General features: G+C 37.3%; 1 protein-coding gene across 1 annotated transcript in view; it reads left to right on the top strand.

Annotated features, from left to right (window-relative positions):
• LOC114609463 (contactin-associated protein like 5-2) overlaps positions 1-15,804 on the top strand; it is a 737,464-nt gene that overhangs the window by 296,961 nt on the left and 424,699 nt on the right. The window contains exon 4 of the mRNA XM_028753828.1: positions 14,461-14,608. Coding sequence (XP_028609661.1) covers positions 14,461-14,608 — 148 coding nt within the window. The remainder of the gene's footprint in view (positions 1-14,460; positions 14,609-15,804) is intronic.

Below are 15,804 nucleotides of genomic sequence, written 5' to 3'. Positions count from 1 at the left end.
AGAGAGAGAGAGAGAGAGAGAGAGAGAGAGAGAGAGAGAGAGAGAGAGAGAGAGAGAGAGAAAGTGAAATGAAGTGAAGTGAGGTGAAGAGAAGTGAAGAGAAGTGACCACTAACGAACGTCCCTTTGTCTTATATATCATTCAGAGTACCTGATCACATGTTACAAAGTTCATCACAAGTTCACACCAAAAGTCAAATCATAAATTGAAATAGAAGTTTACAACAGATAATGTTTATATGCATATCCACTAAGAGTAATTATCTGACTAAACATCCATAACCAGTCTAGCTCCACAGGTTCACCAAAGGTTTAAAACTATAACTAAGATATTAGTGAAGTTTTGTATACATAAACCCAAGCAATATTTTCCCTTCTGTCCTAGCACCTATAACAAATCATGAGTTCCCTTTTAGTGACCCTTGGTTAATTGTTTTACAACCACCTTGGAATGTGCTCTGAGCAGGAGGGAGTCTGGTTACTATCTAAGTGCTGTTAAATGATGACACTTTGGAGACTGGCAGAGTTCTCATAGCAGTTTTGACTATCAGAACGGGACATAATATCAGTCCCACTATAAAAAGAGCTAAATAATCATTGATATAATTTTAGGAATTCTTATAGGATCATCATTAAGACTTAAGAAGTTGTCTATTTATCTATATAGCATCACTACAAGACAGTACATCTTCGTGAGTCTGCAGAGATCTGCTCCAAAGGGGAGTGCTATTGCTTAGTGATTGTTATATATGTTTAATAATAATAATAGGGAAAACATATTAATAGCAGGATCTTTCCTAAAATATGTCCAGCATAGCTTTGCTGATGTGGCACACTTGTCGCAGATAATAATCTGAGGCAAGCATTTCAGGATGATCAACTACCAATTATTAGCTTGTCCTATTATGGCTCCTGACAAGATAGATTTTGTAAGTATTTTAAAACAGCAATAGAAAGTTAAACCAAACTCTCCAGAAACTCTATACTGAGGAGTTGAAGATATAATTCTTTATCTCATTGTCCAGCCAGCCTAGGGGGCTCAATAAACTCCAGTTCACTGAGAGACTTAAAATATAAAGTGAAAAGTGAGTGTAGAAAATATTCAGGATTGTCTTCTGGTCTCTACAGGCACTATGCATGCACACATGTGAATGTATGCATGCATATATGTAAACACGTGAATGCACATATACACACACACCTACAAAAAGAAAGAAAACGTTGAAAGAGGATTACACATTAAGAGGTCATTGGTCAAACTATCACTCAGAATTGTGTGTTTAAGCTTGGAAAAGATGTTAAGTTTGAAGAGAACCTCAGTGTTTCTCATATTTAACACAGTTTTGTGTGAACAAGTTAACCTAGTGTTAACCCTCTACATTATATCTGCAGCCTCCTGATCCCTCTGATGTTTTGAGAGAGCAGTAGAAAGCATGGTTAATGCCTGTGGAGGACGCATTGTTGCAACCAAATGGAAAAGGCTGGCCAATTCTCAATTCTAGGGCATATTTCTTATCTTGTTTTGCTGTTGTTTTATTCAGCTTAAAAATTTCACAACTATAACTTTCTTTTAAGTACCAAATGAAATTCAGGATATAGTAAGCAACAGTTTTCCACTTCACCATAAAACTGTTCATTGAAAAATAGCTAACTATTTCGAATCCAATGTAAGATTATTATCACTTTTACGTTATTCTAAATAAAGAGCTTCCTGTAAATGTGCCAAAAGAATTATTTTCCTTTTCCTTTCTTAGCTGAGTAAATTCACTGTCTCTTTATGGGTTAATTTAGAATCTCAGATAATCTGCCAAAAACAACTGAAACACTCTTGAGTCATATAGCATATATGTGTAATTAAAATTGTAGTCTTGGGCATTTTGCTTCAGGTTGTGTGGACTCTTGAATAGAGATAGAGAATCCAGCTTCTGCTGCTGAACAGCAGTTAACATTAAGCAGTATAATGTCTTTTGATTCTGAAACCAGTGTCTTTGAAAATTTTGAAGTTGCAAAGTTGAGGCCCCATAGGCATTTTAGGGTGCAGGTCTAGGCTTTTCTATAGCCCAGATTGACATCAAATTCATTAATAAAAACAAGGATGCTGTTGACTTTCTGATACTTGTGTGTCCATTTCTAGAATGATAGTATTATAGAAGTATGCTACCACGCCTGAATTTCAGTGCTAGAGATTCAACCCAGAGCTTCAAACATTTTCTCATCTGAGCTACATCTTAAACCTCAATGTACAGAAAATAATATGCAGTACTTCACTGATAAAAAGAGTCAAAGAGCATTCTTTCCAGTTGGGTTTGTATAGAGGGGCTTTTGTATTTAGATTTCAAAACTATTCAGTTCACACTGGTCATTCTGAAGATCTGTTGTCTTAATCAGCATAGACTCTACAGACCAAAAAAGCTATAAATTTATTTCTTCTGTGTTTAGAGTCAGAAAGAACAAGAAAAAATTATAAATCCATCATCTGCTGAGGACCTACTTTATAATATGTAAATAGCTTTCCACTCATCTCCTGGGATATCATATGATGGACAGGTAGTAGGGGAAAAAGAGAAAAGAGAGAAGGAAAGAAATCAGAGGAAATTAGAGAGGAAGGTATCTCCCATTTTTATCTTGAACAAGACCAATATCTGATTTGTTGGCATCAGGGACTGGGGTGCCAGCCATAACAAGCTGGCAATGATTATATATATATATGTGTGTGTGTGTGTGTGTGTGTGTGTGTGTATTAGAATGTAGATTATTCAGTGTTTTTATAGATAGGATTTAAAATACCTTTCTACTTCTCAAATCTAAGGGGTCTTCTACTTAGACTGAAGTAGGAGGCAAGTGGTCAGCATTGCTGTGAAACCGTGGTTAGGATCTGGTCCATCCAGTGGCTGGTTCCACATAATACTTCTTGTAACGGGTCTAATAAGTTGTTGAGATTTTTTGAAGTTTTCTCAGGCTGACACAAGACTTTTCCTCCTCTCACAAAAAAGTGACCTAATTTCTTATGGTCCATTGCTTCAACAGTCACATAATTAATCCCCACATAAGGAGTAAACCTCCAGAAACTAATATATTTCTGAATGCTGGCGTGATTCATACCATGACGCTGGGTGCTAAAGTTTCAATGTATTAATTTTAAGGACACACAAACATCCAATGGTCAACTTTCCCCACATCATATTTTGATTCCAGGAACTAAAAATAATAGTATTTTATATCTGTATCCTTTCTACTTTCCCCCTTCTCCTTATCTTCCTTCTTCTCCTCCTCTTCCTCCACTTTTTGAAGTAGGGGTTTTCTATATTGCTGGCTCAAAGTTAGCATCCATCTTAGACTAGACTGCTCTGGAATTTTACCTTCTCCTGCTTTGGACCCTCCAGTGCTAGACTGCAGCTGCAAAACTCTCTTCAGGGTTCCAGAGTTTATTCCACCAGAAATCTTTAACTTTTCTCAATAAATGAGATAATAGAGATTGGAAAAAATTCTGAGATGAAATATGGAACCCCTGAGGTTGTTTGTGATAAAATAATCATAGGTAATTTTTAGTAATACTTCCCATTCAAAGTTTCTTGGCTTTCTAATTCATTATGACATCAACTATACAATGACATCACCTACAATGTTCCTTACAAAAAGCAGTTAACTGAAAAGTAAAATAGAATCTTTGTAGACTCATTGATAAAATTGTAACATCTGTCTTCATGTGTACGCGTAGTTTCAAATAAATAGATCTGTGTTGTTAGCTTCCCATAAAGTTCTCAGGCTAACATTTCTTTCAGCAATTACAAAGACACTTTTCCTCCTCCTTCCTCTGTGTCTGTCTGTCTCTCTGTCTGTTTCTCTCTGTCTGTCTCTCTGTCTGTCTCTCTGTCTCTGTCTCTCTCTGTCTCTCTGTCTCTCTGTCTCTCTGCCTCTCTGTCTCTCTCTCTGTCTCTCTCTCTGTCTCTCTGTCTCTGTCTCTCTCTGTATGTTTGTGTGTGTGTGTGTGTGTGTGTGTGTGTGTGTGTCTGTGTACAGATGTGTGTACCTGTTTCACGATGAAATTTCACCAGATATAACCACTCAGACCACTCACATATGGTCAATTGCAAATCTTTATTTTAGCTAGCTTGTAGTAAATGCAGGCATTTGTGTCTAAGTATATCCATTTAAAACATGAGGCTTTTAAAAGCAAAAAAAAAAAAATTTATCCTGGTATCTCTCTTTGTTGCTCCATGTAAGGAGGTGGCAAAGTTGTTTCAAAGGTTTCACAAGCAGACAGTTTAACAAAACCTAGGATAATTTAGCTGGAATGTTCTGCACTCAGGCTACTAAAATAGAATTAGGTAATATTCCATGTGATTCTCCATCAAGATAAAGTTATAGCTAAACCTGAACTGGCTTCACCAAGAAGACATGATGGAGAAACCTCTATACACTCTTGCCCTGCCATATCTGTGGAGGTCAGAAGTAGATATCAATTGCTTCTCAGTCAACCTGTACCTCACTACCTTAACTGAGCTGGCTGGCTTCTAACCCCCAGAAACCCTGTCATTTCTGTCACCACCAGTAGAATATATGTGCAACTGGGTCCAACTTTCTACATAGGTCTTGAGGGTGGAATAAAGAGCATCATGTTTGCAACTAAAGCATCATTGGCTGAAATATCTCCTCAACTTAGCAATGTTCTTTTCTGCTGTCAAAAGCAGGATTCCAGATTTTTAATTTTGTATCCATTCACTTGGAGCCAGACCTCAAAGAGTGTCATAAACAGCCATGGATTTGGTCTTAATTTATCAGCAAACCTAGCATCAGAAATTACTTCTTTTACTGTGGAAATGTTTTCTGCATCATTTCTTTTTCTTTTCTTTTTCCCCCCTTAACCCCCATTGTATCACAAGAATTCCTTTCAGAACTGCAAACATTGTTTTTTTTTTTTTTAATGGGGGGAATCAGTGCTTGAACATTGATCATTTCCCAGTTCTACATGCCCAATAATGATGAGTAACAGCCAAAATAAAAATGAGAGCAGGAAAGAGGAGATTTTGATAAGCTTTGTTTGTATTGTGATTCTACCAAAGAGTGACACCAAACCTATAAAGCCTCTGCTGTGATCCAAATCTCATGATAGTGAAAGAAAAAAGACACATGTTATCTGTTTTAATACTAGTTTCTCATTGAGTCTGTTATCTGCTCCAAAATTCTCAGTTGTGAGAATTGAGCTTGGAAGGAAATTGCTTACCTGACTGACAAGTTGGAGCTTATCTACTTGTGCAGACACTGATGCATGGACTTGAGCCTGAAAATTTCTGAGATTAAATAATATAAAACATAGTTGGAACAACTTTCTGGTCATCATTTGATCCCCACAATACTAGTACCAGGCATAACCTTACTTTGGATAATTACAGTTGAAAAAACTAAGAAACCATTCTAAAGTCCTGTTTAGTGGGAGGAATCTGCATGTGGAACATCATGATCATAGATAGCACCAAGGAAGAAACAGCAAGCACTACTCTCTTACACCTTGTAATCCTTTCCTTGGCCTCTTGATAGGCTGCTATCTTGGAGCTGCAGACTCCTCTATGCTGCATTGTGCTCTTCTGTGGCACTCTATGATGAGAATTAAGAGCTTTGAGGTCAACTGTTGGAATGGTAGGAATTCTAAGTTGCAATGATATTCTAGTGGCCCTAGTGCTGAATCAACATTAAGAGTGAGTTTAAAACTCCCATCCCGGTATGGTCCTCATGCCTCACTGGACAACAACAGGGGGACTGGAGCCATTACAAGGTCCCCTTCAAATACTGGAGGTCAGGCCTCTATCCCCGCCTTCTCAAGTTTAGAATTGCCACAGCCCTTCTATACTTAGAGAAGGGAAGAGATGTCAGGGGCAGCCCTACTTACACACTGAAGGCCTAAAATCAGCCATAGGCCTAAAATCAGCAATAGGCCTGTCATACATGTATACTAACACTAAGTCTTGGGTCTCAGTGGAAAAACATTGAAACAGATGGCTATAAGATAATGTAAACAGGCAGCTTCTGTGGAAATTTACAAGCCTGAGTAGCCATAGACCTTGTAAATAGGTAGCCTTGGCAGACAATATCAACTTAGATAAGGACAAGCGAGTCATAGGCAGAGTCATAGTGAATTGCACCCTGAACCTTCAGCCAGCCGATACCCGGTTCTGAAGATATCTGTATCCCCCCTGAACACCCACACTCCAGTGTCATTCCCTTCCCCACATCCTGCCTTTCTGTGTTTATAACCCCTGTGTGAATGAATTATGATTTGAGAAAAACTAAATTATAAAAACAAACAAAAAAATGTTGCATAACAAAAAACCCTCCCATCCCTTGATTTACCATTAAAAGCAGTATACAAGCCTTTCATATATCACTTATTAAAATTGGAAGCTAAAGCAGAAGAATTGGAGGTCTGAGTACAACTTGACTAAATAATAAGACATTGTTTCCCAAATGCCACTAAAAGATTTAAATTTCTCTAAACAAGTTCATACATTATGAAAGAAGTTGGCATTTCTGGGGTTCAGTAATCGTATAAGGTGCTTTATGAGAAAGTAGCAGCTCAGAATCTTAGAGAACAAATGTATCATTCTATTGTCTACTTAGAAGGTATTATGACTCTACAATAATTTATCTCATGTACCTTACAGTTCACTGACAGGAAGATGCACGATAATTGATAGAGGATAAATACTAGATAGAGATATGTGACAAGCTAATTTTGATTCTTATACATACACAGTTTCATATATAATGTATTTCTTTTGTCAAGTGGCAATAAGATCTACCTATGGTTAGTTTGGGAATAGAGTTAGCAGGATCACACTATGGAGCCACTGCAATACATACATACATGTGAACTGGTTAACAAGCTTATCCAACCTTTTTTCTTGATTTCGTCATCTGCTTTATCCTTAAACACATACATTAGTTCTCCCCTATCTTTGGGCCTAGCCATTACAGAAATGTCACATCATACCTGAGATTTAATAACAGATGGCCAAGCTCTGCTTTCAACTTTCAAACAGTAGGTCTCTGCTTTACATGAAAGAATGCTTTCTATCTCTTTTCTCAGAAGGGCAAAGGCATTCTTTTTCTTTAGTGGAGTGTGAAAAGATGAGTTTTTCTAAGTAGGAATTTCAGTCTTTCCATGTGTACATTGTATATGGCATTCATGTTGGAGTTAACAGGTTCATTGTAGATATGGAAATGAACCTGGAGCAGGCTTGTCAACAGTCACTTTCCCATTTCTTATTTTCCACACAGGTAGTGTACAAAAACACAACAGCAATGGAAAGCTTTGGTGGGGACCATCTGCAATCAATAATTTAATGCCTTCATCCTTTACAAATAACTAGTTGATTATATCACTCAAGACAGTGGGAAACAAACTCATAAATCTATTTTGCCCTTGGTTGATGTTGTGATTTGAATATAAAACATCCCACAATAACCTTAAGTTTTTCAACACTTGGTTCCCAGATAGTTGTTTGGGATGGTTATAGCACCTTTAGGAAACAGGGCCTCATTGGGGGAAGTGAGCTATTGACTGGACATGACTTGGAGTCTCTGTAATCTTGTCCCACTTCCTGGTCACTCACTATTTCCTGACTGAGTATTCAATGTGACCAGCAAATCTCTGTTCCTATTGTCATGCTTTTCCTAGTTTGATGGACTGTATCCACTCCACCTCTGCATGAAAATAGACAGTTTCTTCCTTATGGTGCTTTTGAATTTTATCAAGGCAGTGAGAAAACTAACTAAAGCAGTTGACAAATGTGTTTTCTTTAGTTTCTAGCAATAATTGAACCACACAGTTACACTTATTTTCATAAAGAAGATGCCCCATGGTTTGTACTACTGGCAAGGTTCTTATTGGTGTCAGCATATGATTGAGCTACTTATTAAAGAAGCTTCCTTCTAAATCAAGGTTATTGGTGTTTAATGTCTGTATGAGCAGGGACAAGGAGATTCAAGGCACCTTCCACTTGTACTTCAACATCACTTTTTCTATACATTTTTTTTGTTGTTGTTGTTTAAACTATGAGAGATCTAAGGTATCAATAGAAGACAGTAAAAATAATGTATATGGAATCATAATGTTTTATAAAATTTGACAAGAGAATATAAAAAATGATAAGTGCTTTCAGTTTTTATTTTGGAGTGTATGTGGAATAGTGTTGTATGGGTATATGTGTGCATTGTGTATATAGGTATATCTGCCAAGAATTTATGTGGAGTGAGTACCTTCAGTAATTAGTTGTCTCCTGCTACCTTGCAGGATCTTGGGATTAAACTCAGGTTATGAAGGCTGAGTATGTGGCTCTCCCCACTGAACTACCTCATTTACTCTACACCTTATTTTTTGAGGCAGAAGTTGGAGGCTGCCAATCAAATTTAGCTAGACTACTGACCAATGAGCTTCAGTGATCTTTTCAGCATCTCTCTAGTGCTGTGATTATACCTTTGCTCTTCAGTGCTTGGCTTTTTACATATGTTTTAGAAATTGACCTCAGATTTTCATGCTTACCTGATGATCACTGTCCTGTTTGAGCCACCTCCTAGTCCTTAGAACTACCTATTTTGATGAGATTAAGTGGAAGTATGTAGAAGTGTCATGGTCATAGAGTCCTACATATCCAGGGAAGGGTTGTTGCTTTTGAAATTGTTATTGTCTAGATCTTACAGTTGTTCTTCTAACTGAACCTCTAGTAGATGAAGGAGTTAATGTAAACATTACCTATAATACCTATAAGGTATGATTAGTCTCCAGTACGCTTATAGCAACTTGTCAGTGAGAATGGAAAGGGACATATGTTGAGTGGCAATAGAGTTCTAGCTGGTACATCTGAGAAAATAATATTTGCATGCAAAATAACTAATGAAGGTATATTAACCACAAAGTATACATTATTCAGACTTTCATTTGGACTTCATTTTTTTGAAATGACTGCAAGTATGATAATAATCTGAGGTCATAAAATTGAAGAAGAGGAGCAAGATGACAAGTGGCCTTTTATCAGGCAAAAGCATGAATTTTATAGGCTGGGCCAGGGAAAGGTAGTACTGAGAAAACGCCAGATTCCATGGAGGATTTCTAATGAGAGAATCACTGGAGTGTGCACATACGTCATTGTGGTATGGTTACATTATCTGAATAGTCAGGGGTTAGGGTGCTTCTTAGGAATAAAGAATTAACATGAGTATATTAGTGTTCTCATATGCTACAGCATAGTTGTCATTAACCAATCCCTATCTGTGGTCACAATCAGAACACCCTGGTAACTGTCTACCCATACTTCATAATTTTATATCATGATAAATCCAATGCACATTGTGAATGAACTCAACATACCACATGTAGCTCAGCAAGAATGTGCCATTATTTTTTTCTTTGTGGCTGGCAGCAGTGTCAGCTTTCTCATGCTATTTACCATACCAGGACTACACTACATATCATCCCAGGATTTCCAGTTTCTATAAAATCAATTATCACTTTTATACCATCTCCAAATTGAGTCATATTAATGTATAGCAGTATCAGTCAAGACAAATAAGATATATTGTGAAATTCTTCCACTTTTCCTTACTAAAAAAGCTAAAACTAGACAAAAGAGGCAGAATGCAATGGACTTTGTTATGTGCCAATACTTCCTGGGGAATTAAGAAATAAAATGATGAGTATCAGCCAGGAGGTCCAAAAACAATGCACAAAAGAAATGTATTTGCCAGAGAGGGACAAAGGGTAGGAAATAAGAGACATACAGGAGATGGAAGATAAGAGGGATAAGAAGAAGAGAACAAGAGAGAGGGCTATTTGTTCCACAAGACAAAGGACTGCTGCTAGCTAGAGAGAAGACAGATGTGGCTCACAGGAAAACGGCAGTTTATAAAGGTACAGGGGAACCCCATTTTAAAATAAGGTGCTGAATTTTAATTGGGCATGCTAACTATGTAAGTCAAAGGGAACATTTTATTAATGTATTTCAATACTTGATATGTGGAGTTTGGTAGTCAGCCTAAGACAAGAAAATGCCAAATAAGAGAGTAGACCTTGGGCAATAGCTTCAGGAACGTAATTTAAAAGTTTCTACCAGGACAGAAGGAATGGGAGAGGAAGGCAAATCCTGCCAGAGGCTTGTTTCCCGTGCTCTGCATGGCTAAAGTCCTTTCAGGGAAGCCACAACAGACCAAAGTATGGAAACCACCAACATCCATCTTGGTGAACCAGTGAGTTTTGTTGGGATTATTTTCTGGAACTGTTGTATGCAAATTGCAAAAATCCCAAAGAGACCACCAGGAACCACAATTGTGATGCAAGCACATAGGGATCTTTATTCAAGTTTAAGCTTGAGCCAAGCTACCTTCCTGATGGAACAGGAAGGAGAGTGATCCTAGCTCTAGGTGAAGGGGGTTTACAAAAGAAAATTCTGCAAGCAGTGGTTTCTAAGCCTTGGCATTACACAAGAGGGTAAAGAAATGTTTGCCTCTTTGAATGTTTGCCAGAACCCAAGTGTGGGAGCCATATCACTTCAAGCATTCCAGATTGTAGCTTTCTAGACAGTAGCTTTCTCCAAGGACAGGCAAGATGGAATCCGTCCTGCTGTTTTGTTGCCTCTTCATTGGTCCTGTCTCTCACTAAAGGCAATTAAACAGAACAGAATCTTAAGAACAAAATGAAGAGCCGGGTGGTGGTGGTGCATGCCTTTAATCCCAGCACTTGGGAGGCAGAGGCAGGTGGATTTCTGAGTTCGAGGCCTGTCTGGTCTACAGAGTGAGTTCCAGGACAACCAGGGCTACACAGAGAAACCCTGTCTCAAAAAACCAAAAAAAAAAAAAAAAAAAAAAAAGAACAGAAGTTTATTCTGCTACCTCAGTCCCCTCAGAATATGTATGAAGAGCTCCTTACAGGAGCAGAAACTACTCAGATAGCTGCATCATCAGGCCTACCCAAGCATGGATGATAGCTCATGGGTTAAAGCTGGGAATCCTTTAGCCCACTGTACAGCCTGCAGGCAGCTCAACAGTTTGGACAGTATCCTTTCCACATTTTTTAGTTTCTCTAAAGCTCCTTCAGGCAACTTGGTTTCTGTTGTCTGGTCTAAGTCTTGTTCACAGCTTGGCTCTGCTCTTCTGGGAGTGACTTTTAGCTGTTATTGTTACACAAGCAGGGAGTAGCCTAGTGAATCTATTCAGTTTCAGGGACTTCTTGAAGCTATTTTTAGTTGTTTACCTTCATGCTTAAGAAGCTTCTTGCAAGACTACTGAATGGAATGTTTAAATCTGACAAAAATATTTACACAACAAAGGGGTATCAATCATCTCCTTTCACTAACCACAAAGCTACAACTAATTACCTAGACAGCCATCATATGAAGAGTGGCCAGACAGCCTAAATCAGTGACAGGTGTGTGAAATTGTGAAATAGTTGATACTTTTCTCTGCACTTAAAATGATGAAAGAGGCATTCATCATTAACAAAACAAGCAAGCAAAAAAAAAAAGCTTGAACTCAGAGAATTCTGTGTTTTGATTTTCTCTTTCTCTCATTAAATGCAGTATTTTACATCCTTGCTAGTCATCAATAACAGGGCAATTCCTTGCATATAATTTCTTCATTTCTACTACTGAGAGCCCGATTCAAACCCATGTTATCACATACTCCAGGAGAATAGTCCGGAATTTGGAAGCTGGAGTCAGTTTATTCATTTCACCTTTTACTCTGTGTTTTGCATGCTAATTACCCCATCTATTTTTAAATTTAGCTTTTCAAAAACAAGAAAATGCTTTTATGATTACCTCTGAGCTTCTAGTATTTCCCTTTATTTTGCTCTCTTGGAAAGATAGGCCTTTGGATGGCATTTAGAAACTGTTGATTTTCAAATGCCTATCAATGGGGCTTCAAGGAATCAGTAAGTCTATGTTAGAATACACTATGTAGTTTCACACAATGGTATTTTCACAGGTATGTCTTTGAGGAATTTTTCTCTGTCTGTCTGTCCCTGTCCATATCCCTGTCTGTCTCTCTGTAGCTCTCGTGTGTGTGTGTGTGTGTGTGTGTGTGTGTGTATGTGTTGAGGGAGGAAATTCTTTCTGTGTCTCAAAATCGTTTTTCTTGGTGTTTCCTGTGGCCATTAGAGTGAAATCAGGTCTGTACTATTTGGTGTAATGGCAGATGATCAGGAAGACTATAGATTACTAAAACTGAGAAAGACAATCATGACATAATGAAACACATCTCTGAGTAATAGCTGACAGCCTGTCATTGCGATATAGACAACAATCTTGTCAAGCTCAATTGGAACAGTTCTATAATATAAACACATCAAGTTACACAGAATTATGTTCTTTAAAATAGGTTAGATGCTAAATTTTATTATAGATATTTGATCTTGAAGTTTTTTTAAAGCATAGGATTGGAAGCAATCTATAGAAAAAATAATAATTGTAAAATAATAATCCATGTAGATGAAGGTTATGAGACATAAAACAAGTAGATGGAACAGGTCTTGTAGTGTGTGTGTGTGTGTGTGTACGTATGTGTGTGTGCTTATGAAGCATGTATGTGTATGAGGTATATATGGACATTTCTGCATGGGTGAGTGTGCCTGAGCACATACAGACTCCAGAAGACATGTCCATATGTTCTCTTCTATCACTCTCTGCCTCGGTCCTTTGAGCAGGCCATCTTGATAAACTGTAGGCTTTTGGATTTTGTATAGGCTGATTGCCAGCAAATCTCAGCAACTGTACTATATCTTCCCACTTTAATAATGGGATTATGTGTATGCATGGGAACATTCCATGCTCATAATATGGATACTGGAATCTAAACTACGTTCTTCAGGCTTGTTTAAAAAATATTCATTGTTTTATATTATTTATATTTTATTTTTTAAATTAAAATATAACTTTATCATGTCATTCTTCCCATTCATCTCTCCAACCCAACCCATCACATGTACTTCTCTTTTTAATCTTTCTCAAATTTACAACCTCTTTTTCTATAGACTGTTCATATATATTCATATGTACATTATATATAATTATATACGTATGCATATATATATATACCCTTTTCTGTCTGTACAATGTTGTCTATATGTATCTGATTTCAGGACTGAATATGTGATAGTGGATAACCAACTGAGGGGTTCTTTTCAGGGGAAGACTACTTCTCCTGCTCTCAGCATTGCTTAGTTGCTTATAGTTCCTGAACTTTCTCCTTCAATATTAACATGTCTATTGGTGTTGTCCTTGTTTGCTTCTATTTATTCAGCCATGTGGGTAAGACTCCCTGGTTATAATTCCCTTGATATTCTTAAGAGACTCAATCTCACAGGAAATGTTCTATTCCTCTGACTCTCACAATCTTTCCTCCATCTCCTACTTATTGGTCCTTGAGACTTAGGTGCTGGAGCCCTGTAGTAGATGTATGTATCAGTTGGCACAGGGCATCCTCTAGTTATTTGTTCTCTACATTTTCATCAGTTGTGGTTTTCTGTGATAGTTTCTTTATTTCAGCAAATTGTTTTCTTGATAAGGTGTGAGGACTTCACTTATCTGTGCGTGTAAGGGCAAATATTTAGAATAAAGTTAGAGGTTATTCTGGTTTAGTAAAGTGGTTGTTTTATGTTGTCCTCCAAGATTCCTGACCACACTAGACCTGGTTAGTGTGTGAAGTTAAGAGTAAACATTCTTAACCACTGAACTGTCTCTTCGGATCATGTGTGACTTTTGCAAATAAACATCAATCACAAATGAACAGAAAAATGAACTACACATATAGCTAATATAGCTAGACTGTGATGATTAATTTTTGTGAAACCTGATGATGGCTTAGAGAGTGGGAACTATAAAAAAATGCTTGGGTCTCGGAACAGGACAGTCTTAGAACTGAACTTCAGGCTAATTTCTAACTACTAGGTGATTGAATGATTTGATGATTTATTTCCTTATAGGTTTCCCATCCTACCACAAATTTTTCTTTTAATTTTAAAAATGGTGGTGATTATGTTATGTGTTTTATGCAATAACTGGCCTCAAGTAACATTGACAATTATTTCAGTATAACACCTTTCCTTCCAGTAGGGGATTGTCAGGTATCTTACAATTCACAATGAGTATAAACATGTGGGAAACTGGAACATCATGATGTGGTTAACTTTTAAATTTTCATGTGTCATACCTTTTATTCATAAAATTTAGCTAAGCATGATGGTAGACAGAGGAACACTCAAAAGAATAGTATTTGATAGCTATGAAAAAGTGTAATGCCTAGGGATTGGTTGTCACCACATTAGAATAATGTTAGGGAAACTAGAACCTTTGTTTTATTTTGTCTTGTTTTGTTGTTATTGTTGGCATTCCCCAAAAGCCTGAGTGGATAAGCATGCATACTTCTTTTTATATCCTTGCTACTGTATAATTCACTGAATTCCTGTCATCTTTAGACATTTGTAGGAAACATGAATGCTGACAGTGTGGTTCACCACAAGCTGCTACACTCCGTGAGAGCCCGCTTTGTTCGCTTTGTACCCCTGGAGTGGAATCCAAATGGAAAGATTGGCATGAGAGTGGAGGTCTATGGATGCTCCTATAGTAAGTACTCATGAAGATCAAGTGATCCAGCATAAGATGTCTATGAAACACCAGATTATTCATGTCGAAAATTGAAATGTGTGTGTGTGTGTGTCTGTGTGTGTATGTGTGTGTTTGCACATGTGTATGGATGTGTGCATTTATTTATATGTTTACATGTGTGGGTGAAAAAAGCAGCTAGACAGAAACCTCCAATGTTCCAGAAGAGCATCATCACATCATTTGAACCAGAACTTTTCACTTGGTCAGATATATCCATCTGAACTTATGCTGGCTGAGCAGTGACCTACAAAGGTCTTGACATCTCCATTTCCCTGCTACTGGGATTACTAATGTGTACTATCACATCCAACTTGATTTAGGCACTGGGAATAAAATTCAGATCTTCATGTTTTCAAGGTAAGCACTTTAAAAGAGTTGGTATTTCCACAGCCTATAGTTATTTTATTTGAGACTTTCATATATATATATATATATATATATATATATATATATATATATGACATATACATATTAAAATGTGTGCCTCAGTTGAGAAAAAGAAACACTCTTATACTCTGTGAGGCCCTCTACAAGGGTGAGAGGCAATAATGGAATAAAGCCTCAATAAAAAGTTCAAAGCTAATATCCCTAGGGACTTGAATAACCATTTGCCACTGGAAATCAGAAATAGGTATGCTAAACTTTTCTTGTAAGTGTTGTAAGATATTATGAAACTTTTTTTTTTTTACTCCACAACCATGAAATGAGCTTTATCTCCTTCACATTCAGAGTAATTCATGAAATTCTCTTCTGCAGTCATAGTATTCAGATGTTAGCTTGAGAGTTGTTGATAGTGAATTAAGTGGGGATACATCTTGAACACAAAGAGGCTCTAAACCTGGACAGAAACATGAATGCTGACAGTGTGGTTCTCCACAAGATGCTACACTTCGTGAGAGCCCGCTTTGTTCGCTTTGTACCCCTGGAGTGGAATCCAAATGGAAAGATTGGTATGAGAGTGGAGATCTATGGATGCTCCTATAGTAAGTACTCATGAAGATCAAGTGATCCAGCATAAGATGTCTATGAAACACCAGATTATTCATGTCTAATATTGAAATGTGTGTGTATATGTCTGTTTGTGTGTGTTCTTCTTTTAAGCAGTGACATTCACCTGCTGCTTTCATAAGAATATCCAGTGTCATGTAAGGAGT

The sequence above is a fragment of the Grammomys surdaster genome, unplaced genomic scaffold (assembly GCF_004785775.1).
Source record: "Grammomys surdaster isolate TR1022 unplaced genomic scaffold, NIH_TR_1.0 125973, whole genome shotgun sequence".
Classification (NCBI taxonomy): domain Eukaryota; kingdom Metazoa; phylum Chordata; class Mammalia; order Rodentia; family Muridae; genus Grammomys; species Grammomys surdaster.
Note: the sequence above shows the minus strand (reverse complement) of the source record. Positions and strands in the feature narration are given on the sequence as shown.